The 26,744-nt window shown below is 36.4% G+C and overlaps 3 protein-coding genes across 3 annotated transcripts; 2 read left to right on the top strand and 1 right to left on the bottom strand.

Moving 5' to 3' along the window:
* Positions 1-3,209: 3,209 nt before the first annotated feature.
* LOC110706411 (uncharacterized protein At4g37920, chloroplastic-like) lies at positions 3,210-7,651 on the bottom strand. Its single transcript, XM_021884332.1, has 6 exons — positions 7,431-7,651; positions 7,081-7,340; positions 5,575-5,740; positions 3,981-4,225; positions 3,685-3,872; positions 3,210-3,566 (listed from the first exon to the last, which is right to left on the bottom strand). The coding sequence occupies exons 1-6, from the start codon at positions 7,597-7,599 to the stop codon at positions 3,356-3,358; spliced, it is 1,239 nt and encodes a 412-aa protein (XP_021740024.1). The 5' UTR covers positions 7,600-7,651; the 3' UTR covers positions 3,210-3,355.
* Positions 7,652-14,670: 7,019 nt separating this feature from the next.
* Positions 14,671-21,329, top strand: LOC110706442. Its single transcript, XM_021884365.1, has 8 exons — positions 14,671-14,725; positions 17,323-17,395; positions 17,622-17,663; positions 18,235-18,958; positions 19,001-19,783; positions 19,826-20,398; positions 20,493-20,562; positions 20,631-21,329. The coding sequence occupies exons 1-7, from the start codon at positions 14,671-14,673 to the stop codon at positions 20,556-20,558; spliced, it is 2,316 nt and encodes a 771-aa protein (XP_021740057.1). The 3' UTR covers positions 20,559-20,562; positions 20,631-21,329.
* A 54-nt stretch (positions 21,330-21,383) lies between these two features.
* LOC110706412 (protein BRICK 1) lies at positions 21,384-24,168 on the top strand. Its single transcript, XM_021884333.1, has 3 exons — positions 21,384-21,501; positions 21,605-21,772; positions 23,797-24,168. The coding sequence occupies exons 2-3, from the start codon at positions 21,640-21,642 to the stop codon at positions 23,916-23,918; spliced, it is 255 nt and encodes an 84-aa protein (XP_021740025.1). The 5' UTR covers positions 21,384-21,501; positions 21,605-21,639; the 3' UTR covers positions 23,919-24,168.
* The last annotated feature ends 2,576 nt before the right edge of the window (positions 24,169-26,744 follow it).

The following is a 26,744-nucleotide window of genomic DNA, read 5'->3' on the forward strand; positions in this document are numbered from 1 at the left end:
GTTGAAACTCTTTTTCGAGCCACCACCACCACTCAAAACTCCCTTTGAAACCCTCCCCAACTCCGAAAACCCCCAAATATCCTTCCCCCACCATCGAAAATTCTAGCCACTAGGGTTTTTGACGGTGAGGAAGTGGTTGTTGGGAGTTTTCGGGAGTGAGGGAGGGTTTTTGAGGGTGTTTCGAATGGAAAATGAGGGGATTGGGGATGGAGGTGGGTCGAAACACCGGCATAGAGGGTTTAGGGGGAAAGGGGCGCACTGTTTGGGCAGGGGAAGGGAGGGGTTGGCACGGCTAGCGGTGGCAGTTGGTGGTGGTGGTGGGGGTTACGGTGGCAGGCAGGGGGATTAAGGGTTTTTGGTTATTTTTTTTAAATTTGGACCAATTTTAGCTTGACACGTGGCACATAACCTATTACAACAAGTCATTGACTTTCGTTGACCGGTTTGGGATTGAAGAAAAATAAGACCCCCCAAAGTTCGGATTATTCCAGAATAAATGAAAGTTGGGATTATTCTACCAAAATTGATGAAAGTTGGGATTTTTTTTCTAATTTTTCCTTTTTTTAATACCTTGTGGAATTGGAATTCTTCACTGGTTTGGTTTTTTTTTTTTTTTTTCATCTTCACAAGTTAACTTTATAAATAAAAGAATAAAAAATGTAGCTCATTTAATGGCCCGAGCAAAGCATAATCCAATTAGGTGCGCAACATTGAGCCAAATATGTGATTGTTCTTAGCTTCAAAGCTTTCACTTGAACCCATTGTTATTAAAATCACGATTTAAATCTTAAAATCTTACGATTTACGATTCATGTATATCATACGATTCGATTTACGATTCTATTCGATTTTACATATTTTTCTAAACTAGCGAAATCCTTACAAGTGAAAAACGTGTTTATATAGGTTTTTATAAATATATATTGTCAAGTATTGATTGCTTAATGGTTAAATAACTATTATCTATCAATAATTAGGTTTCAAACTCATAATTTCAATATATTTAATTAAATTTATATTTAATGTCTCGATTATTCATGTCGGTAGAATCTTACGATTTTATGATTCGACTTTACGATTTGATTCTGATAGCCCCTTCCGATTCAAAATAGAATCACGATTTTAATAACTTTGCTTGAACCTATGTAACAACTATTTTTGATGTCATTGCATCTTGGGGAAATGATTTTGGCACACCCTTATGTGAGAGCACGGTTTTTTTATATTCTTCTCACATAGGGGTATGCCAAAATCAATTTAGGGTGTGCCGAAATCAATTTCCTAGATCTTGGTGTTGGCAAGGAAAGGTCCTGTCCTCTAAACTTTTTCTAAGTTGATTTTTTTTTTTTTTTGAAGAATTCTTTTTCTAAGTTGTTGGTTATAAGTAATATGATGCCTAATAAGCACATATAAAAAGTTGTTGCATAGTGGTTAAATATTGCTATGCTTAGAACAAAAGGTTAAGAGGATCCAACCTTGACCCAAACTCTTGGCACCCCCACGACCCCACCCAAACTCTTTGGCCCAAGATATGCAACTGACATGACAAGAATATCATTGGGATGTACTCCGTACGACAATATACTATCAACATTCATATTTTGTTTATTGCATCTCCCTAAGTGTCTAAGTGGTTTGGGGCTTCGAAGTCTGGAACATTTCAATTCGGCTTTGTTAGCTTGTCAATGTTGGAGTCTCCGGTAAAATCCTCAGTTGCTGGCTTCTAGGGTTCTTTCTACTAAATACTCTACGCTTTTCTCACTGGCTCTGAGTCGAATTCAGTGCTCTTTATGGGGTTGCCAAGTCTTGCTAATGGAATGGCAACTCTGGCTTCTGGCTTGGCATGGAAGGTGGTTACAGACTCTCGGGTTCGTATTCTAGAGGATGATTGGGCCCCGGGGGGAGCTAGTGAAGTTTCTGGACAATTTGGTTGAGTCGGATGTTTCCTCATGTTTCTTCTATCATTAAGGGTTCTTACGCGTGGGATTCTTCTATGATTCATCGATATTTTGATAACCCCACTTTGCTTCGTATTCTCTCTGGGGAGCACCCTTAGCCACCGATGGATGATTTTGTTTATTGGATGTATAGCCGAGATGGTCAATTCTCGACCAAATCGGCTTACGCTATGCTGGTTCGTAACTCTTTGGTTTCAGTTAGTAGTAACCAGCTTTAGCTTGAAGCGTTTCCGGGGGTTGTCGATTCTCCCAAAACTGAAAAATGTCTGTCTGGAAGTTGCTTCATAACGCCATGTCTTTGTTTGCCTCCCTTGCCTAAAAGGGTGTTCCTCTCAATCCTGTCTGTGTTTTTTGTCTTCAACGGCCAGATACTCCAATGCATTTATATAGAGATTGCTCTTTTGTTAGCAGGCTCGTTATGGACGCCCCTCCGGCTTTGCGCCTATCTCTCCTTCCATCCTTCCTTTTGTGCGATGGTTTACGTAGTTAGTTTTTGGTTGCATCATTGGCAGAAAATGGGATGCTCTATTCTTCTTCTTATCGTATCTTTGGGCTATTTGGTTAACTCATAATAATCATGCCTTTCAAAGTGCAGTTTATTCTGCGGCCTCTATTTCTGTCTTGGCAGAGGATTGGTTTCGGCGTCTCAAACAAGCTCTTTCCTTTAACGCTGGCAGATTTCTTTGAAACATTCTTCCTCACAGTCTAGGCTGTATCCTTCGAGTTGGTTGAGAGGAGGTGATCTGGAGTTACTAGAGGCCTGTTTGGTTATTGATGGCGCTTGGGACAGTATGGATCACAATGCAGGTGCAGGTTGGATTTTCAGAGATCTGGAATCGGATGTGGTTTTGGGTGGAGGTTCTCGTGCTTGTCAAACTTCCTCAGCTCTTCAGGCCGAATTGCAAGCTTGTTTTTGGGCTATTCGAGCTGCCTTACGGAGAGGGCTCTTACAAGTTTCCATTCACACCAACTGTGCTTCGTTGTATGCCTTACTGTGTGGTTCTTGTTCCGACAACATCGATTGCTTGTGGTTGATCCATGACATTAGACAGGCTCTTGTTGATTTTCGGGCTTGTCACATTCGAAAGGTTCCTCAAACTTGGGTTGCGCTTGTCGCATTGGTTGGCAGTCGGAGCTCGTCGTAGACAATTTTTTTTTTTTTTGGACTTTTAGTTTGTTTTAGTGGTTATATTTATTTCTTAGTTCTATTTGTAAAAAAAAAAAAAAAAAAAAAAAAAAAAAAAAATCATATTTTGTTAAACAGCTACTTTATTAGTTCATCATAGTATCTGGGATTTTACGTACACAAAGAGGCTGATTTTCAACCAGCAAAGCTACATAAAAGACATGTATACAACACAATGCTTGCAATGAAAGATGATGATATGTCAAAATTTTCAGAATTCCTCCTCTGATTTGTTAGCTTCTGCACCTGTATTAACTTGGCGCTCCAAGTACTCTTCCTCTATTGTTTCCTTGAGAATGAAAAGCCTTTGGATAACCACTGGTTCATTAATTTGTTTAGCTTCTCTAATTTCGGTCTCTTCTTGACTTAGATGGTATGCATCGAGCATGATCTTTATCCACTTATGGAGCTCTTTTGGTGTCCTGCTCCATCCAGCACAGCAGAAAAACAAATATTAAATTTTAAATCCAACAATTACAGTACTCCACGGAGCAATAATTTCAGACTCAAGTCAAAATACTACTACATAATCAGACTTACGTGTAAAGACCATTAGGATCCTTGGCTTCATGTTCACTTCCAGGGGAGAAAGAGGTGGCCAAAGCTGAAAATCTCTCTTCAGGGTCTGTTATGTTAAGCAAGTGTTTGAGTAGTGTTATTTCTTTTGGTGTTATGCTTCTCATACTGCTTTTTGTTGTTTTGTAAATGCGATACATAATCTCTTTGACCTGTAGATAATCAAATTTCAAAACTAAAATTGTTGCACAAATCAACTCTTCATTCTTTGAATTTCAATACCATATCACTCTTTGGTGCAAGGGCAAGCAGGAAAATACCTCATTCTTCATGGTTGTGGACTCTTTTGCTTTAGCCCATGCACTGTTTATCAATAATATCAATGAAGAGTCGAGTTGCTTTCCCTTGGCAAAACTTTTTATCTTCTCACAGGCAATATCAATTGATGGGGAGTTCAGGATGTCATCAAATTTAGCTTGAGCGGTATCAAATGTATCCACAATTTCTAATGTGTTATCATAAGCAGAAACTGCAGTCAAACACCTGGCAGCAAGCCTAGCAACAGCTGCTCAACAAGTATGAAAAACAAGTGTAAGACAGCAAACTCTTGTACCTGTTACAAATAATTTATACTAGTCATACTGTCAGCTTGTCTATCTTCAACAAATATTCTGATCAAGTTATTGATAGAAACCCTGAAGAACAAAGTTACTAATCATTCCAGTTAGCTGTACAGCATACTTGGCCAAGAGCACAGAGCCCTAACAAATGACACAGACACTAGGTACACAGAAGAATTGTCACTTGGATTCAGGACTCGGTAGGCATAGGTACGTGAAATGTGTCCAAATGTCATACTTGGCTATAAAACTTCATGCTTTAGGTCCAAAATGAGGTGCAAGCTCTGTCAAATATCTATATCCACATTGGAGTGTTGAGGATCTGGCATGACTTGAGGTTGACTACAGAGTCTGAATAACATATACACATTGCATTCCAGGTAGCTGATTAATGAGAGGATATGAGTTGGGGTCTGCAAAGAGTCATCACTTGTATTTTGTCAGAAAACTCCAAAGACAGGACTATTCATCAATTGTTCTCCAGCAGTAACTACTACAGTATATATAGAATTATAGATACTCTAAAAAGGGGGTATTAAGATGGCTGGAGCACCAAAAACTTCCATATATATACATCCCATAGAAAAATCAAGCACACAGAAAATAGCTGTTTAAAGTGGTTAGCTTGTTTTGGCAGGGTTAACACACAAGAACCTTCAAAGGAGCCAATTTTGCGATTTAACTGATCCTGAAAACAGCAGAGCATGTAATCTTTTCGATTTTGGTAAAATGGGCCAGATTTCGAGAGGGTTTCTGTACTTCTATGTTCAATCCCAAAACCAACTCGCAATGATTCAAAGGACAAATATGATATCTAGTTTCCTCTCTTCTCTAGTGTGAGGCAATCTACATGTGTACTGGCACATTTTGGCGGTCTCATTTCAATACAGAGGGAAACAATAGAAACATTTGTCAAAGATATCTATACAATAATATAACCAGATTACAAGTCAAAGTATAAATGACTCTAGTCCCTACTGATATGACTTTGCTCTATTAATGCCACATTTACGAATTATATGATTATTCCAAGGCCCCAAAGAATAGTTTTAAAGAAGGAAGTATCATGTTTAAGAATTTAAATCATAAAATTAATATATCAAGTAATTTGGGGTCATAAGCATTTCATTTCTATTAGCCATCAGCCAAGTCTCAACATCTCTATAGAAAAACCAAACTGGCAACCTGGAATCAAGCATCCACATTGTTATCAAAAGTATGAAACAAACACATTTCACCTCAAGCACATATTGAGTTATTGACCGCTATTAAAAATTAATTATCATTTCATTACCATCACGATCCTCCAAGCTGTCATAAGTCTGTTGAAGATATGTGAGGTGAAGAAAGAACTCCCCACTGAAGTCTCTACGCCGCTTAGCAACAATTGCATTAATATCCGTAGGATTATCTTCTATCTCCTTCAAAAGATCAGTATACCTTTCGATTTCATCATCAATCTGCAATGCTCAATCTCGATAAGATTAAAACCGATTAAAAAAAAATAATCCTATATAAAGATAAAAATCGGCTATATCAACATCAAATCATTTATGTCCAACTCATTTGGTTTACATGTAACGGGATTTAATTGATCCAAAGAAGCTAAACAACTTTTGTATCAATAAAATTCATGATTACAACCTTGTCTATTGCTAGACTAACACAAGAACTTCAATTTCATTCCCCTCTTTTCCATATCCGAGTTTAGGCCACAGGTTCAAACATTCAACCGCAATAGAATTTACTACTAAAACCTACTTAATGTTGTGCTAGAATTTTCACCCCAAAATTCCCATGTTCTACAGGTAGACAGGTTACAGGTTACAGGTCGCAGATTAGTGATATACAGGTTGAAGATAGCTGCAAAGCTAACACTAGGAAACCAAGCAACTGAGCATATTCTCAAGAAATATTCCCAGGAATCTTCGAGTGGTTAAAGATACAAAATCCCATTCGTGGAAATAGGAACCACTCCCAGCAGTCTAGTCGTTGAGGAAGACCAATTCAAACGTGGAAGTAACACACCTGGAGACGTGGAGAGAAAGTAGGAGCGGCTTTGGTCCTCAACTGCGGATTTCTAGGAATCAAGAGAAAGAGCCGTTGAAGACCCTTTAGGTGCTTTCCTAGGATATAAATATAAGGATATTCATTGTAAAGGGCATCAGAAAATATAAGAGCCTTACTACTTAGCATAATCATAGAATTCTAGTCGTTTTATTATCGTTCAGCCAACAATCTGTAACCTACATTGTAATCTGTTCAACCGAAACACCTACTGGATTGGTGGACTCATAGCCACCCGTAGTTTTTACCCTTGTTCTTGGGTTTTCTCCCTCATTCCTTTTTGTTCATTTCGTAGATCCAGATTCAACAATTTCCTTCACCTCAATCTAGTTGTAGCTATCGTAACCCACGTCGAACCTGGTATTCAGTTTATGACCAAAACACTTAATAACAATTGAACATTCTAATTTTATACAATCAGTCACTTAGAGCCTGTTCTCTTACGTTGAAATTCAGTTTAGTTCAGTTCAGCAAAGCTCAGCTCCTAATTTCCTTCTCTTATAAATTCAGTTCAATTCAGCTCAGTTTAGCTCAATTGAGTGAGAACAGGCCCTTAATATATCAATAAGCTACTCTGTATCACAGTTCAAAATACCAATGTAGTACTATATTAATTTTTTAAAGTACCAATTCAATTACCAATAACTCGTGCATAATTAAAAGACACTTATGTATACGAGAACAGATAGAATAACAACCCGAATCAACTGAGAAAGAAATAAAAAGTGGTTACCTTCTTAACTTTTCTACCCAAAGAGCTGAGTTTCCTCTTCAAAACAGGATCAGTCTCCATATCAGCTCGGGTTCGACATCGGCTGTAGAATTTATCCCTATATTTCTTCCATTCTTCCCTAAAACACAAGTATTTCTTCCAATCTTTAGACCTTGGTTTCTCATTTATAAACAAATCAATCATTTTATCACAAAATTGGGTCATTGTTAAACCCTCAACAACATCGACATCTGCTTCATCTTCCACCACTTGCGCACCACCTAATTCAGTAACAAAAACATTTAAAAAAAAAATCTCCCTTCAAAAATTAATTAAGTTTAAAAAGTACCCAAGTGATGAATTTTGCTTACTAGTCTTGGAATCTGAAAGGGTAGATTTAAAGGTGAGATTTTGAGCTGTTTTTGAGGGTTTTAGGGTGTGGAAGTTTGAATTTGAAGAGAAAGAATGAAGTTTGGCGGGTGAAAAAGGAAGAATTATGCTGTAAATTGGAAGTTGTAATCTGAGTATGGTGCAACCCATTCTTTCGAGCTCTTGTGAAGGGATATTTTTTTTTTTTTTTTTTTTTTTTTGTTTGGGGGGGTGGGGTGGGGGGTTGTTTTAGAGGTCAAGATATTCTTCTCTTCGCCAAGGTTCAAAAATCAGCGTATTACAGGTCAAAAAAAAAAAACAGCGTATTAGTAGGGGTAGGACTTTTCAAACCGAACCGTGAAACCGTCCGTTACCGAACCGAACCATCACGGACCGAACCGTTTATAACCCGCTAATTTTAAACCGAAAATCGAACTGAACCGTATAATGTCAAACCGAAACCGAACCGAACCAATTAATGTTAACCCGTTACGAACCGTAAACCAATAACAAACCAAACCGTTTATAAACCGAAACCGTTTGAACCGATTAATGTTAACCCGCTAACTGTTTAAACCGAACCGTTTATAAATCGAAACCGTTTAAACCGTAGGAAAAAACCGTTTAAATCGAACCATTTACAACCCGCTAACCGTTTAAACCGAACTGTTATAACCCATTAAACCGTTTAAACCGAACTATTTTCAAACCGCAACCCGTTTAAACCGATCCGATTACAAACTATTTAAACCGAACCGTTTACAACCCGTTCCATTCAAATTGAACTATTTACAGCCTTTAACAATTTGTTAGAATTCCACGAAATATATTTGATGTTTAATGTAATTTAACAGTACAATTTTTTTTACATATAATTATTGATTTAAATTTGTAAATTTTTTTGCTATTATAAAATTAAAATTATATTCTTGTATAACTAAATTAGGAGTTATAAATTAAATAAAAAAATGAAAAAATTTGGCCACCCACCCAATCCAACCACCCTCCACCCACCCACCACCGTAACCCACCCTAACACCACCCCCGCCGTCACCCCAGTCCCACCCTAACACTACCCCCCACCCACCACCGTTACCGTAACCCACCCCCACCCCACCACCGTTACCGTAACCCACCCCCACCCCACCAACGTCAACCCAGACCAACCCTAACACCACCCCCGCACCCACCATAATTACCGTAACCCACCCCACCCCACCCCACCACCCACCGTAAATAAAAAAACCCAGACCCAAACCTTACCCCACCCCATCCACCATCGTCACCGTAAATAATAAAAACCCAGACCCATACCCCACCCCACCTACCACCATCACCGTAACGTACCCCACCCCACCCCCTTAACAAACCCCACCCCACCCCACCCACCACCGTCACTGTAAAAAAAAAAAAAAAAAAAAAAAAAAAAAAAAAAAAAAAGACCCAACCCCAACCACACCCACCACCGTCACCGTAACACACCCCACCCCATACAAAAAAATCGAAAAAAAAACCCAAACCCACCGTAACCCCACCCCACCCACCCCCACGAAACCCAACATCCTCGAAACCCCCCAACTCACTCTAATTGCTCACCCACCATAAAACTCCCTCCCTCCCTCGAAAAATCCTCCCTCCCCACCCACCCGAACCCAGTCTAACCGCCGCCGCACCCACCCTAACTCGGCCCCCTCCGTTGCCCACAACTTGAAAAAAAAATTAAAAAGAAAAACAGAAAATAAAAAAAGGAAGAACGAAAACACCCTATATATTAATCCTGAATTTGGCCTCGAATTTGGTTTTAAAAGGCCAAATTCGATCATGAAACAACTAGATCTAGAGTTTTGTGGTCGAATTTGACCATAAAAACCGTCGTGCGTGGTGCCGGTGGACGGAGACGGAGAAACGAGATGGAAGAAAGGAGAACATAGACGGAAGAAGGGAGAAGAAGGAAGAAGAAGAAAGGAAGAAGGAAGAGGAGATGAGAGAGAAAACGAGAGAGCAGTGAGCATATTAGCAGCCATGGCTTCAAAAAATTGATAATATTACAGAAGAGGATTAAGAAAACGAGAGAGAAATCAAAAAGAGTACTAAAGAGACGATGGTAAGAGTGATCTGATTGGTGGAAAAGAAAACACACGGATCGTGAATTGGAATGTGTGCGATGATAGGCCGTTAGATGACATGCAAATCAATGGCTGATGTTTAATATAAGACGGTGACACGGATCATGGGATAATGGATTTAGATAGTATGTTTTTTTTTATCCATAGCTACGTACTAATAAAAACACTACTGTACTCTTAACTTTATGTAACTTATAAATTGTAAGAAACACAAATGTTTGGAAATTGGAATTGATTCAATATGACATATTTAATGTATATTAGTTATATGTATATCAGTATATGTAATAAATAATAATGTATGGTACGATTGGTATCATACTATCATTGGTATGTATAGATAATCGATAAATGTATCTGATTATTAAAACTTAAAACAGTTGATGATCGATCTAATTGAATACTTCTACTTCCCCACCCGTTTTCTTTAACTTGCAAGTTGCAACATATATATGTTGCAGCCTTGTAGGCACGTAATCTTAAAAGGTGATTAGAGAGGGTAAGACAACAAAGTAATTCAGCAATATAACTTTAACACCAAAATTATGGAATAGTTACAAACAATTGTCAATTATTACTTTATTAGACTAATGGGAAATTGAATAATCGTGATTTTAATTAAACATCCAAATATAGTTCCGTAACATTAAATTATTAGTTTATTACAATATCAATTATCGATTTATCGTATTCAAAGTACCAATTCATCAAATCATGGTTATGACGCGATCTTTAAAACAATTAAAACAAGAAGTTGATAGCCTGATAATATTTGATAATGAAACAATAATACATTAATAACCTTATAAATTTGTAATAGACTAATATTTAATAAACAACAACAAGACTATAACCAAATTTGAAACATAACACATTAACATGATATAGAATGAATGAGAATTTCTGTAATTCTATATAATCTTATATCTGAATCGATTTATCGTATTCAAAGTAGCAACTCATCAAAACATGGTCATGACACGATATCTAAAACAATCCAACAAGAAGCTGATAACCTAATAATATATATTTAATAATGAAACAATAATACATTAATACATTATAAATTTGTAATAGACTAATATGATAATATCGAATAAACAACAACAAGAGTATAACCAAACTTGAAACATGACATATTAACATGATATAGAATAATTGAATAAATGAAGATTTGTGTAATTGTATATAATCCGATGTCTGAAAATAAAGTGACGAAGTCCCAACTTTATATAAAACGAAAATAGCTAACCGGTTAAAAATCTCTTAAAACCCAATTTCTACTCGATCCATTATTTTTTTCACCAACCTATGCCGGCCCGCTAATGAAATGGAAATACTAGTCCCAACTTGATATAAAACAAAACGCGCTAACTGGTCAAAACCACTTTTTAGAACTCGATTTCAACCCGATCCAATTTAACCGATTACCAAACTAACCCGAATGATTTTAGCACCAAACCGAATATAAACCGAACCGATATGAATCGAACTAGCATTAACCCGGGTAAACCCGCCCCTAAACCGACCCATTTCAAAATAATCCGTTCATGACCCGAACCGATATGAACCCGGACCGACGTTGACCCGGTAAAACCGCCCCTGAACCGATCCGTTTCAAACCGGTCAGATCATGACCCGAACCGTTTATAAACCGAACGGGCATTGACCCGGGTAAACCCGCCCCTGAACCGACCTGTTTCAAACCGACCCGATTATTAACTGAACCGTTTAAAAACCGAACCGGCATTGACCCGAGTAAATCCGCCCCTGAAGCGACCCGTTTCTAACCGATCTGATTATGACCCGAACTGTTTATAAACCGAACCGTTTATGACCCGAACAGAATTTAAATCGTACAAAAATAAACCGAAACCGAACCGACCTGTGACTAATCAAAACCGAACTGAACCGACCCGCCGTCTAAATGAAACCGTTTTAACCCGAACCGTTTCAAACCGAAACCGTTTCAAACTGAGGTCAAACCGAACTGCCAGATCGAAGTCCCACCCCTACGTATTAGTATTTATCTGAAATTTTCCTTAACCCACTTTCCACAAAGAGAACGTGCATTTTGGTTGAACTCAACTTTTAATAGAGCACAAAGTATTGGTTGCGGTCATATTTCGTGCGTCAATACCTTCTCTTTTTTAAACAAAATCCTTTCTTTATCATTTTTTCATCATATCTTCCTTTGTCTCCACTAAATACCGTCCATCAATAATAGCTACGGCTACAATAGATTTTTCTATCTCCTCCTCATTTAGAAAATCTTAAATATATTCGCAATCTATCATCGTCATCTTCTTGAGATGAAGAGCAAGTTTTCACCCGATAACAAGATGGTGGTGGTTATGACGGAGGAGAGAAGCGAGGTCAATTATGGCGGAAGAGAGAGAAAGTCGAGAATTGAAATGGATGGAAAGGGGAGAAAAAATAAAGATTGTTGATTATATTTGTCCATGATTTATGCTTGAATTGTTTTGATGTATAATTGTTTGAGATTCTCATATTTTTCAAAAAATGCCCAAAAAACTAAATTGGGGCTTATTATGTGATGTATAATTATTGAAATTGATTGTCCCATATGATTGTAGGTTGAATTGTGAGCATTTTGATAACAAATGCATGTATTTTGGTTGAGAAATGAGCAAGTTAAGTATACCCATGACCTTTAGTACGAGCTCTTCAATGGAGGTTCCGCTATTGTTATACATATCCTCAAATAAATTATACATATCCTCAAACAAGTTATACATATCCTCCATCAAATAACTTATATCCTCCAATAATTTATACTACGTACATATCCTTTACTGACGGGATGATATCCTATATTGGCTATATGATATCATTTATGATTGTGTCTATGATATCCTATATTGACTAGATAATATCCTCTATTGACTACTCCATCCATCCCTTTTATTTTTGCCATTGTTATTTTTTGGGTCAAACTTTGTAAACTTTGACCGTAAATTACTGTTAATTTATAAGAGATAATATAGTCATGAGTGATCTTAATAGATTCGACTTATTGCATATTTTATTAATATCAAGTATTTAGAATTTTTATGCGTATCAAAATGAAACTATATGTGTTCTAAGACATGTCTTTAAGACCGTGAAATGTTAAACGAGACAATAAAATAGGGAAAGAGGGAGTATATGATATCATGGTTGGACGATATCCTCTATTGGCTATATGATGTCATCCATCCATTTTATCATATAGCCAATAGAGGATATCATCGAGCCAATAGAGAAAATCATCCAGCCAGTGAAGGATATCATTCAAGATGATATCATTCAACCAATAGAGGATATCAAAAACTCACTAGACTAACGAAACATTTGGTCAGTCCGGACTGACGCAATACCTTCTCTTAATAGAAATACCACCACCTCCTCTTACTACCCTCCACTACCACCACCACCTCCTCCTCTTTTACCACCAACCACCATCCCTTTTACCTCTGGTCCAGGCAAGCTAGATCACGCGGTATTAACGCGTCGATTAGGAGAGATACGACACCGAGGATTAGTATATGAGAAGGTAGTTTGTTACTCGAGCGCGATAGAGTTGTGGATGATTTTGGGACTCGTTTGGATGAGCAGGAGGGAGCTGGTAGTTGGCCTAATGCTTTGTTAAGGACTACTGGCTCGGATTCGGTTCGAGATACGAGGATGATGGACCTGAGGACGATGAAGCTAAGGCTGAGGAGCATCCGACAGTCGTGACGAGAGGTCCTGATGGGAGATCGATTTACGAGTTCACGACCACCTCGATCTGTAGTGTCTTGGCTTGTTCAGGGGCCGATGGACGGTGGGCCTGAGGATAGGAGCATTATTCCTAGTTTTGGGGCCATGTTGCTCGATATATTTGGAATGGGGAAGATCGACGGTTTTTACGATGTCATACTAGGGCTAGTGTGTGTAAAGAGTTGAGTGAATGAATAGAGGGATTTACGCCTGCCACTACTACTCGGATACGACAAACTGGGTTGTCACACCTGTCGAGCATTATGCACTTGGGGGTTGACTCTAGGCTCCTGAAGGTCATCGTAGTTAGGATCCATCTCACCCTCAATAACTCGTGACACGTGCCTAAGCATTATAGGATCGCTGGCAATAACCTGATCAATAAGGGTGCAGAAATGAGCTCATTCCTCATCATTTTCATCAACTATATTAGGAATGTCGACACCCTCTCCAATGACAAGGGTCCTCCAATATGGATGAATGTTCTTCGAATACAACCCCTTCCCTGCATCAATCGAGTCGTATATTTGGCACGCACAAGGTAACCCGTGGGTAGTATGTAGAGCACACCCACAACTCTGATGGATATCCGTACTTAACCCTCGCATCCTGTTCGTCTCACCGAGAAGAAAAGATAGACAATAGTGGGATACCTTTCCGTTCAGCTGATGCTAAGGCTTATGCTTGTACTTCTGACCATGACTTGTTCTACATGCCTCCAACCCATTATGAATGGCTATGATCTGGTTCTCAATCGAGCAGTGCACCTGAGCCCAAACTCTGTCTAAAGAACATGTTAAACTGTCAATCCAATACTTCAATGCTAAATGGTAGCTCTCAACCCTACAACTGTTAACATTGCCGAAGTGCAGTACTTGATTTGTCCAAAACATCATAAACTTCTCCTTGTGTATAAGCCAAGTGTCCACAACATATATAGTCAATCACTTTCGACCATCGAGCTCACTTGGTTTTCAACACTGCAAGTTCTCTATGATATGCCTCTTCAGATGTAGCATTAATCACAAGCCTCCCCCACCCCATTTTTGAACTTGGCACCAATCTCCTTTTTTTTCAAACATAGAAGTAAATTTCGCCTCAACATCTTTGTTAATATGCCACACATTCAACATGTGTCTTGCGTTTGGAAACACACTCTTCAACGCTGCGCAAAGGCTAAGCTCCCTATCTGTCAGTAGTAGTACCAACGACTCTCTATGATGACCGATCAACAACCTCAAGCACTGAAGCACCCACCAAAAACTTTCTTGGGACTCTAACCTCATGAATGCGTATGCAACAAGAAAGTTCTGATTAGTCGGTGTAACCCCAACAATCTCAATTTTCTAAAAGAATGGCATGCCGTATCGGTTTGTCTTGTAAGTGGAATCCATACTTATCACGTACGGGTATGTGCGTAGCAAATTTGTCATGATCGGGTGTGCCATGAAAGCATGTTGCAACACATTGTTGGTATCACTAAAAACCCAACTGAGGTATTTGCTCTTTTTGGCCAAATGAAGCACCTGGTGAACTACTTCTCTTCCCTTGAATCTCTCCATTCTTATGTTACTTTTGCAGTTGTAGACATGCTTGATGTTTGGATGGTCTCAGAAAAACTTTTCTACAAGATTTCTCATGATATGTCGAGGCCGGGGCACCTGTGCATGAGTCATGTCACGCACTACCTGCTTAGCCGAAAAGACTAAGACCGCTAATTTGTCAATGTCCCTCGGGATAAGCAACTGAGCTTCCAACCACTTACTACTCTGACATACTCAACCTTGAGTTTGAAGGGACAACTTTTTGCCTTGCTTTTGGTGTCTTTGCGTATTGCGTTCATCCTGTCTCTTATCATACTCATTTTTCCACGATCACAACTCACAGATCGATACAATCGACCACTTTGTTTGGTCTTGTAAGAAGCCTTCACTAACATAAATTCAAGCGGCCGACAAACATTTTGTGCCCATAGAACAACATCCTCAAAACTAGGAAACACTGCATCGGTAAAAAAAATGTTCGTTGTAGTCCACACCATCACCATCCTCGGACTCAGAATCCTATATGAATATTAATAAAAGTTTAGAACCAACAAACACGGCTAATAATAATAACAACAAAAATAATTCTAACAACACAACTAATTATAAAAAACTTAGTATATTCAACAATACCCTAAACTTTTTAAACCCTATAATAATTCTAATAACAGTAATAATTTCGAATGTGTGAAATCCAATAACAATTCGTATGCGTGAAATCCAAAAAAAAAAAGAGAAATCGAAACCCAGACAAACACCCAGGATTTTCGAAAAACCAAGGCTGAAACGCCTAGTTTTTTCGAATATCCTAGGTGTTTTCCTAGGTTTTGAAGTTTTTTTTAAAAAATTATCGCAATGTACCGAGTCCGTACAGTTCGACGAGCCTTTGGGGAGCGTCAAAGGATGTGTTTCTGCTCTTTCGTCATTGTCGATAAGATCCAACGAATTTGATTTTGCAAAAGTTTAAAAATTTATTTGATTCAAAAATCACGGTGGTTAGGGTGGTTGACTGATCAGCGTTGGTGGCCATTGACCACTAGAGAGAACGGTTAAAATTTTTGTGTACGGTAAAAGTGTGAAATTGAGGTAAAATTGATTATTTTTATAATCGTTATTATAAGGATAAGTATGTAATTTTATTTTATTTTGCGAGCGTTAGTTAGATATTCGAGGGCGATATTTAACAACCCAAAAAAAGAGTAATGGTTATAATTGAATTATTACTCCCTCCGATTTTAAATACTTGCTCCACTTTCCTTTTTCAGCCGTTTTTAAATACTTGCTCCATTTTCTTATTTGGAAAGCTTTTGGTTGTGTTTGGTAAATAACTTATTTGAGCAAAATTAGCTTATTTGACTAATATTAGCTTATTGACAATTAAATAAGCTAATTCAAGGTGTTTGGTGAGAAGCTTATTTGAAGAGCTAATTCCACAAAATATTTAGGAGCCTTTTCAATTAGCTTATTCATTAATTTATGGTTAAATGACACTTACACCCCATTTAATTTAAAATAATACCTAAACTACCTACCTCACAATTATCTTATTGGTTATTTCTCATACTCAATCAACTTTATGCTATTAGTTATTACTAAACACTTTTATACAATCAGCTAATTAAATAACTTAGTTAAATCAGTGAGTTAAGCATAATACAAGGACTTAACATTTGACATTTTTCACCGTTAAGAACTTCTGACTTTTTTTTTCACCTTTAAGGACTTAACATTATCTTTCTGGTGATAATTTAAAACAACTAACCCAAGGTGAGTTAATCTTTGGTTAAATATTTTTTTTCTTTTTCCTGATTGAACTTTCTCACTTATTATTTTATTATCTCCAATAAAAAGCATTTTGGCGCAAACTTCTTCCCTGTTCTAGAAGCGGTGCTACAGTTTGGCTAGGGGATTGACGAAGGCGATTTTGGGTAAATTCACGGAATTTCGACCCGATTCTAGGTAAAGTTGCAAGGTACGCCCGTTTTTCATATATACGTGTATTTATTTTGTGAATAATGCAAAAGAAATTCGTGGGTTTGTTAGGGTTTAGGGTTTTGACGAGAATGATTTTTTATCAAGTGATTATTTTTGCTAAATTTGATATTGTTGTTTATGAAATTGTTGGTTGTTGTCTAGATGTTGTGATTTTAATTATCTGTGTATGACGACTTGGAAGGAATTGACGAACCCAGACCCTAATCTATGTTAGCAGTAAACTTGTGAAAAACAGGGGTAGTATATACGGTGTTTGGAATTTGGTATTTTGGCTCAAACATAATTAAAATAAAGAGCAGCAATTGAGCAGGGCAAAAACACTTAAGAAACAACTTTAATAAAATATATTATCTAAAATCCAATAATGCTTTATTGCCACAAACTTCGATTGGTTTAGAGTAGTAATGCTTTATTATCTTCTGTTGCATGTATGCTACTAGTCTACTACTATTGTCTATCACTTTCAGGGCTTGTTATGATAGCAATCTACAAGGATATACATGCATTTGAATCATTTTGGAAAATTTTTATGCAAGGGAAGTTTGTATGTATTTAATGTATCCCTCAATTGAGTTAGAGTAGTAATGATTAAGGGATAATTAGTTGTCAATGGTTGACATTGTGATTAGGATGTTGTTAGACAATGTAATAACAATGACAATGTTTTGTAACGATCTGAACTTGAAATTATTAATGCAATGAATGATCTTTTTATTTTTGCTCATTTTTGTTTGATATTTGGTCAATATTTTGTGTTGCTGTGTAGAAAATATGGATATCCAACCTTGTATTGTGCTGCATCATGGGGGTAAGTGGGAATACAATCATAATCTTTGTTACATTGGTGGTCAAGTAAAATTAATCAATGATATTCCACTTGATTTTAATGCCACCTACTTTAAATCATTGATTGATTCACTAGGCTATGATAATGTGATAAAGCTCCATTATTGTGACCCTTTGAAGAATCTTCAAACAGGAGTGAGATTCTTGACATATGAAGACTGTACTTTTTGCTAAGTTCAAGAGTCTTCTAAGTGAGTTCAAGATAATTGATGTGTTTATTGAGCATGATGATGAAGGGAATAGGGTCTGTGGTAATGCTACACCTAGTTTTAGAGCTGGCGGGACTAAAAATCAAACCCATACACCTATACAACCATTTTTACCACAAAACCAGTGCACACAGAACACCAACCTGCTGACTATATTGAACCTGAAACTGAGACAACCAATTTATTCAATTTGGGGGATGATATTGAAAATGATGAGGAGAGTAGTGATGAGGAGGATGTAGAGGTGATAGATGCTAGAGAGAGACTTAAATAAGCAAGTAAGGTTGAGCTTGAGTTTTTGAATGAGCTAGATTCTTTGAATAGAGTTGCTGGTAGGTTAGGAGACCGTAAGGGTCAAGATGATGATCATGTTGATGATGGTGATGCTTCATCAGAGTATGAATCTTTGTCAAACTCTAATGATGATGATGATGATGAGTGTGGTTTTCTATTGCCACAACCTGGTAAGAAAAAGAAAAGAGTCAGCAAACAAACTAGCCATTATTTACCCTTTCCAACACACTCAGAAACAGAGTCCCCTTTCTATTTAGGACAGAAGTTCAAGGATATTGTGGAATTGAGAGAAGCTATTACCACTTACTCTGTAAGCATAGGGAGGGATATAAAGTATATAAAAAATGACAAAACAAGGATAGGGGCAAAATGCAAGGCAAGGGAAAGGGGATGTCCTTGGTACTTATGGGCATCAATGAGTGGCAATGGGACATTAAGTGTGAAGACTCATATCCCGCAACACAACTATGGGAGAGTGGCAAGAGTGAAAAAAATAAGAGCTACATGGATTGCTAGTAAATACCATGGTAAGTTCAAAATTAATCCATACTTGAAGTGTCAAGAAATTGTTGACTCTATATGGTCTGAGTGGGGGATCAAGATTTCACTTTGGATGGCTTTGAAAGCAAGAAGAATGGCTCATAGGTTGATATTAGGTGAATATAAAGAACAGTACTTACTCCTTCACAGATATGCTCAAGAAATTCTTAGGTCTAATCCTGATAACACAGTGAAGTTCAAGTTGAATAACAATGTTTTTTAAAGAGTCTACATCTGTTTTTCTGCTTTGAAAAAGGGGTTCCTAGTTGGTTGTAGGCCCTTTTTTGGATTAGGTGGATGTTTTTTAAAAGGTCCTTATGGGGGTCAACTTCTTGTTGCTGTTGACAGAGATGGGAACAACCAAATGTTCCCAATTGCCTGGGCTTGTGTTGAAATTGAAAACACAGAGACATGGACATGGTTTTTGTGTTTACTTGCTGATGACTTAGGTACAGCCGATGGTGCTGGTTATACCATCATGAGTGACCAACAAAAAGGGTTGCTCAAGGCTGTTGGTGACATATGGCCTAGTGCAAACACAAGAGTTTGTGCTCGACATGTCTATTGCAATTTTAGGCTGAAATTTGGAGGTAGTTTGCAATACAGGAGATTGTTTTGGAAAGTGGCTAAAAGCACAACAGAGAATGAATTTACTAGAAACATGCAGCTCTTCTCCTTAATGTCAGTCAAAGTAGGTGAAGACTTGATGAAGAGAAATTATAAGAAGTGGGTGAGGGCTTTTTTGACTTCAACATCACAGTGTGAGAGCATTGATAATAACATGAATGAAGTTTTCAATGCTTACATACTTTCTAGCAGACACAAGTCCATCATAACCATGCTAGAAGATATTAGAGAAAGCCTAATGGAGAGGCTTCACAAGAAAAGGGACTTCATTGGTAACAAGGACATTCAAATCCGTCCTAGAATCAAAAAGAAATTAAAGAAGTCAAAGATAGATGCAAGAGGTTGGGTTGCATTTTGGGATGGCCATTTCACATATGGGGTTAGGGAAGGGGCAACTCAAACTAGATATGTTGTGAGCCTACTAAACAAAACTTGTAGTTGCAATGCATGACAGCTTAGTGGAGTGCCATGTAATCATGCTGTTGCAGCAATTTGGAAAGCCATTGAGCACCCGGAACGTTATGTATCAACTTGGTTCACTAAGGAGAAATACTTAAAGGCTTATGAGTTCCCACTTGAGCCTTTAAATGGACCCCAAGAGCGGCCTGAGTCCCCTTATGCTCCAATACAAGCCCCGATGATCAAGAAACTCCAAAACAGACCAACTACAAAGAGAAAGCCATCTTTGGGTGAGGTAGAAGGCTGCAAGCAGTCAAAGAAGGGAGAGTTACACAAATGCACTAATTGTGGAGAAGCTGGGCATAACAAAAGAAAATGTCCATTGCCATTGATAGATAATCCTATGCCTCAGTCATCAAAGCCAGCTAAATCATCACAGGTGGGTGACTCTACTGAATCAGGGCAACATCAGGCCCCAAAGAAGTTGAAGCAGACATCAGCAACTAAAGGAAAGAGGAAAGGGAAGGGAAACATTGTACCAGACAGCAGTAGTCAAGTAAATCTCCCTATACACAACAGAGGTGTGGGACTTTACACTTATCCTAAAGGTTACACCAGGCAGGCAGTGGTAAGTATACACTTACTCATATTTTTATTTAACAAATTTGCTCATGTGCACTTGTTTATACATACTAACATTATATATTATTTCAAAACTGTAGTACATCAACCAAAATCAAGCACTATCAACTCCTCAGTCAAATTTGATAGATTTAACAATAGATTAATGAGGTATGTTTCATTCAATTCATTCACTTCAATTGTCGTTATAAACACATCTAACTCATTTTTTTTTTCAGGTTACTACACATGATGGAAGAAGGAGCTATCTTTTATACTGTTAAGTTGGTGTAACGACTATTTTTTGGAATTCTCAGCAAACCTCTTATTTTGACAGTTGGAATATTTAGTGAATACTTGGAATTATTTTTATTTTTTTTTGTAAAAGTTGGAATATTTTGATATTTTGGCAGTTGGAATGTTTGAAATGTATTAAATGCTTTGAGGACTTAACTTTTGTATTAGAAGGACTTAACTTTTTATTTAGAAGGATTTAACTTTTTGGCCGGAGCTCAGGTGGGTTAACTTGCCGGAAAACTAACCACAGGTCCTTAAAGGTGAAAAAATAAGTGTCAGGTCCTTAAAGGTGAAAAAGGTCAAATGTTAAGTGCTTCCTTTATGCTTAACTCTAAATCAGTTAATACAATCAGCTAGTCAAAATAAGCTAATATAATTAGCTTCAGCTTTCAACTTTAAGCTATTCACCAAACACGGTCTTTACAATATTTAATTACTTTCCCTCACCTAGTGGACCCAACATATTTATATTTTATTAATTTCGTATTATCTCTCCTTTAATTCTCTCCACTTACTCACTATCTCTATATAATTTTTCATCTTTAAGGACCTGACACTTATTTTTTATTCTTCCACTCACTCACTATATCTATATTTTATTATTTTCTCCAATTTTTCTTAAAACTCTATGTATGGAGAAATGGATTAAGTATTTAAAAACGGAGTGAGTATTAATTATTATAATTTTTTTTTTTTTTTGAAAAAAACCTTCCCTTCAAAGGAAATGCAAAGAAAGCCAGTCAACTTTTGGAAGCAACCAACTTTCTCTCGTAGACTCGTCTCCGCTCTCCAATTCATTAATCAACTCAAAAGGTAACCATCTTCTCCTTTAATTCTTCATTATCTACGCTTCATTTTGATAACCTTCATTGCAGTAATTGTTTACAGTCATATTTCCATTGATGATTTTAAGCAGTTTAATTCTAAATTGAGCTTTTAATTGGGGAAAATATGGCGAAGGCTGGGGGAATCACAAACGCAGTGAATGTAGGAATTGCAGTGCAAGCTGATTGGGAAAATCGAGAATTCATTTCTCATATTTCCCTCAACATTCGTCGTCTTTTCGATTTTCTTGTCCAATTTGGTAATTCCTTTTTTCTTCCATTGATTTGATCTTGTTATTTTTCTATTATAATTTTTTTTAATAGTTTTGTAATGGATGTTGATTTAAATGGGGAGTTTAAATGTCTTCAAAAAAAAAAAAAAAAAAAAAGATGGGTATTTTAAATTGAAGATTTTGTGTTTAGAAAAATGTCTGAATACCATTTTGTTGCCTAATTAAGCTATTTCTCCTAACTGATGTCTGAAGCTGGATTTGTACCAGTAGTTTGTCGTTTCGTCTGCTATTGTGTTGGAAATTTCTTTCTATGGATTAGTTGAGGAGGTAGGACTTTGTTGTGATGAATAAAATTCCTTGATTTTATTAGTTTTAGTATGAACCATCTTGTTATATTAGGTTGTTTGGATTGATGTTGTTCTTGTTTCGAGGTTTGTTTGCCTTAGCTTCAACTTCAAGTGATTTATCACACCATAGTCCACAGGAATACTATCCCAAAGTTTCAAAGCAAGGTGATTCTGCTGAGCAAGAAGAGTAAAGGTGCTAATATGTAACAAAGGAAGAGTTTTGATTCCAGTGACAGAAACCAATATATAGAGGGGTGGGGAGATAGTAGTTGGAAATGTGAGGAAGAATATGAGTTGAGATTCTTTATATAGGATCTTATGGGAATTTGTGTAGGGTGCTAGGCACTCTAAGCGGAATTTCATGAATCTCATTCATACGCACCTAAATAATATCTCATGCATATACAAATAAAGGATCACATAATAGTTTAAAATTAACCTTTGAAGCGTGAATCCTCTTAGCAATCTTCTCTCTAGGGGATATAAAGAGCCTCAAATGTGACTCCTCTATTCGGTCCACCTGAATCAATGCTCCACCAATGCTAGTTGGACGGGAAAATCCTTCACCTTTCTTGGAGTAGAGAACCGGTTTAGAGAGAAAATATGGAGAGGAAAAAGTTACGTAGTTTTTAAAAAACTGAATACTGTATATTTTATTTTCTAAAACCTCTAATTAATATAATCATATTATCATTAATTAGGTTAGGGTTTCCTCTCCTCTTTTCCCTTCTTGGCCGGTCACCTTAAGGTCCACTGTGGGCTTTGGGTTTCTTTATTGATCCAAACCTAATGTGTGACCTTGTAGGATCTGTTTAGGTGGGCTTTGGGTTTATTACTCACTAACCCAAAGTTCTATAGCATTCTCTAGCAAGATGTATAGACGACCCAAATAAACGAATACTATCTCCATAATACGATCCATAATCTTACTTAGTAATTGCACTAGAGTTGAGGACACATTTCCTTCAATTTGTTCTTCCATGTTCCAAGGCTAGTTATATTTGAGTCTTCATGATTGCAGAGGTAGTTTTTTTAGATTTTTAGAATCTTACGTGCTATGTGCATGTCAATATTCATTTCACGAGTGGTTTTTATGAAGACATTTCAAAGTTCAAACTAAGCAATTCTGATCCGCAATGAGGAGATTAGGGTAAACCAGGACTAGTGATGATAACAGTCTGAGTGGTATTTACATATCTTCGTGGCTAAATGGAATAAGTGTCAAAACTGTTAATTAGTTGTGTATGCATAGATTTGGTATCATGTTCATGAATGGTGAATACTTGGTGGTGTTGCTATATGAGTTTAATGCAGGCCTTTGGTCTGTTAACAAAACATCCTTTGCACTTTGTCTTGGCCACTTCTATACATAGTTTCACTTGAGGTAATATATTGGCCAAAGAAAATTCTTGTTGACCTGATAGTTCCGAGTAATATTTTATGACAAGAGATGCATATATGAAGTACTTGAGCTAATCTTGATGATTAAGGCCTCATAAACCTTTTTTCTATTTTACACTAGTTCTGGCAGTTTCCTCTGCATGAAGTTCAATTCCTTATGCTTCTAGAGTCTAGAAGAGGAACCTTATGTTGAGTTATATTTTCTGGTGTATAGTATACCTGATTATGGCCTGATGAGTGACATTACTTTTAGAGTTCAAATTGAGCTGGTTTGACTAGTTTTCACATGATTTATTTTTTCAGAGGCTACAACAAAGGGTAAACTATCAGCACTGAATGAGAAGCTTGACACACTAGAGCGACGTCTTGAACTGCTTGAAGTCCAAGTGAGTACTGCATCAGCCAACCCTTCTGTTTTCAAGTGATTAATCTAGGAGAGAGTTCATCTTAAAATGCCTGCTTAGCTGCTATGATTGCTATATAGATGGAAAACTATATATCCTTGTATCTTCCCTGCCATAAATTCTCATTAGGTGTGTGGTTACCGTGATAAATTACATAATGCTCAATTTCTTCTGTGAATCATTTATTCTCTCATCAGTAATCATTGACTACATTCAGCATAAACGATCATTGAAAGTGGAAAAATGCCGCATGCTTACTACACTTTCATCTCTTTTGCTGCACTATCTTTATATCTTGATCTACAATGCCTGCTTTTGCTAAGGCGGCAAGGCATCAGCAACGTTGTCCTTGTGTATACATTGATTTAAATTTAGAAAATTGGTGATTAGAATCATATTTCATATGGGGCTTCCCAATTCCATCTTATAGAACTTAATTTTGGCATTTATTAACTATCACTCGTTTAAGGGTGGAAACATCATTAAACTCTTACAAGGTCTGGAACAACACTTATTCGAAGGAAAATGAGGTGTTGAACTTTTATAGAGCTAGATAACAATCAATTTTTTTTATGGGCCCAAACTTTGGATATACGTCATTAGTTTCACTAAGTTAAAAGAAAACAAGACTGGAATAGTGATTAAGGTGTTGGAGTTTAATGCATGAGCTCAAGTCCTAACAAATAACTCTTGACTAAGTCGTAAATATTAACATGAGTATAAAATACGAGGGAGCCCCAGTTGATCTCAGAGATTAACAATCTAATTTATCTCCTCTCACAACTTTATGTGTTGAAATCTGTGCCACTTTATTATTTAACTTTTATCATTTAAAAAATAAAAGAAAATGAATAAATTGTGAGAGGAGATTTATTCACATCATTTATCTCAGAGATTAACTTGAATTTACCCATAAAATACCATCAAATAGGTAAATAATATAGAGTACCATTAATTGTTGTAGTTGTATAAATATTTTGCTAATGGTACAAATAAGTATGTAAATTTTGTACATCAAATGTTTTATCACAGTGAGATATATTAGTACGACTAAGACAATTTATAATGTAATGGTATAATACACATGCATAATAGTGTACAAAAATGACTACTGTAATTATAAAAGTACCATTATAGATGTCAAATGACTATTTTACCCTTCTATTTGCAAAGAAAAAATATAGGCACTATGTGCTTCAATGGACAACTACCATCTCCCTCTCCGCCCCAATATTCTCTATTTTCATTGTCATCAAATTAATTTCCAAAATTTTCAATAACTAAATAAACTATTTTCTTGTGTTCCCTTAGGGAAGGTTTCTCGTTTCCTTTTAGGTTTATTTCTTAAGAGGGTTTTCTTAGCCTCCGTAGTTACACTTTATTTTAAAAATATTTTTTAAAAAGGTTTTCCTTCACTCTTTTCCCTCCTCTCTCTCTCTCTCTCTCTCTCTCTATCTCTCTCTCTCATCTGAATAATCTCTTTTCTTCATAATCTTAGTTTTGAATCTTTAGTGATGAGTTTACTAGTGGTAAGTCAAAAAAAAAAAAAATTAAAATTTAACTAACTGCTTTTAATAAATTGATCTCATCCTTGATACGATGTTTTCTCTTTTGTGGTTTATTTAGCCGTTTGTTCGATTGGCGAGGATTGAAAATCTAGAGTTTTATAATCACTGTTAGTATTTGGAGGACCATATGAGTGGTTTCGCCCAAACGACTATGCTCAATAGATTGCAAGCCTAATTAGTGCTAGATGAAGTTTTTTGTTAAGACAATTGTTGATCGAATCTTTGATGTAATTAGTTCTAAGGTGTTGTATTTTTGTTGGTTTTTAAAAAATTTTAGGAATTGTTTGTAAGTGACGTTTAACAATTTTTAATTAATGAAATCCTTTCTTCTTGTAAAAAAAAAAAAAAAAAAAAATCTTTAATCCCAAAATTAATTTCGTTAATCGTTTTCCAGTTAAATATTTGACTTCTATCTACACTTTCAGTAGTTTTTATGATTTATAATTACGACAAAACATTATCATGTGGGATCTTGTTTGAATCGTCCTCATGTAAATTGTATTAATATCCACTTTTTAATTTATTTACAATGTTGATATTAGATATATTAATTGTTAAAATTGTGAGTTAGCAAATGTGATAAGGAAAGTATTTTTTTTTACTTTAATCACAAAAACACACACACACACACACATAATTGTTTTTTACCACCAAAACTTATCAAATTTTTATTTTACCACAAAAAATTTCTAAAAATTGTTTTTACAGCACCTGCGTTCATGACAACCGTTAAATTAAATATAGCGGTTTTTAAAAAAATATTCTTCGATTTTTGTGCTAAAAACATGTTTTTTAGAGGTTTTGGGGGTCATTTTGGTTCCTTGGGACCAATTTGAGGTCAAAATTGACAAAATAAATTGCAAATGTCTCGTTTTGCGCAGTAAAGATATTTTTTGTAGTAAAAATGAGACATTTGTGATTTTTTTGTCAATTTCAGCCTCAAATCTGAAATTTTCTTTGTGGAGGCGGATGTACCATGTTTGGTACATCCATATTTTTTATAAAAGGCGGAATGAACATATAATTGCTTTTGTAAAGAACATATAACAAATGTTCTTTTTGTACATCTAAAGAACATCCATAATATTAATAATAAACATGATAATATTATGTAATGAACATTATTTATATCCACCCACCATAATCTAAAGACAAAATTTGAAGAACATTTCAGAGTAAACAATGAATATTATGTCATAAATAAAAACACATTATACTCACAATCAAATAACATGGAGATAAAGAATATTATTTAACAGTTTTTTTTTTTTTTTTTTTT

Source organism: Chenopodium quinoa, unplaced genomic scaffold, assembly GCF_001683475.1.
Source record: "Chenopodium quinoa cultivar QQ74 unplaced genomic scaffold, ASM168347v1, whole genome shotgun sequence".
NCBI lineage: Eukaryota > Viridiplantae > Streptophyta > Magnoliopsida > Caryophyllales > Amaranthaceae > Chenopodium > Chenopodium quinoa.

Coding starts and splice junctions, on each gene's coding strand:
- LOC110706411 (XM_021884332.1), bottom strand. CDS start 7,599: ATGGGTTGCACCATACTCAGATTACAACTTCCAATTTACAGCATAATT. Junction 3,873..3,980: donor CCACAACCATGAAGAATGAG/GTATTTTCCTGC, acceptor GATTATCTACAG/GTCAAAGAGATTATGTATCG. Junction 3,567..3,684: donor GATCCTAATGGTCTTTACAC/GTAAGTCTGATT, acceptor TGGATGGAGCAG/GACACCAAAAGAGCTCCATA.
- LOC110706412 (XM_021884333.1), top strand. CDS start 21,640: ATGGCGAAGGCTGGGGGAATCACAAACGCAGTGAATGTAGGAATTGCA. Junction 21,773..23,796: donor CGATTTTCTTGTCCAATTTG/GTAATTCCTTTT, acceptor TTATTTTTTCAG/AGGCTACAACAAAGGGTAAA.
- LOC110706442 (XM_021884365.1), top strand. CDS start 14,671: ATGGCATGCCGTATCGGTTTGTCTTGTAAGTGGAATCCATACTTATCA. Junction 14,726..17,322: donor TCCATACTTATCACGTACGG/GTATGTGCGTAG, acceptor TATCACTTTCAG/GGCTTGTTATGATAGCAATC. Junction 17,396..17,621: donor AAAATTTTTATGCAAGGGAA/GTTTGTATGTAT, acceptor GTTGCTGTGTAG/AAAATATGGATATCCAACCT.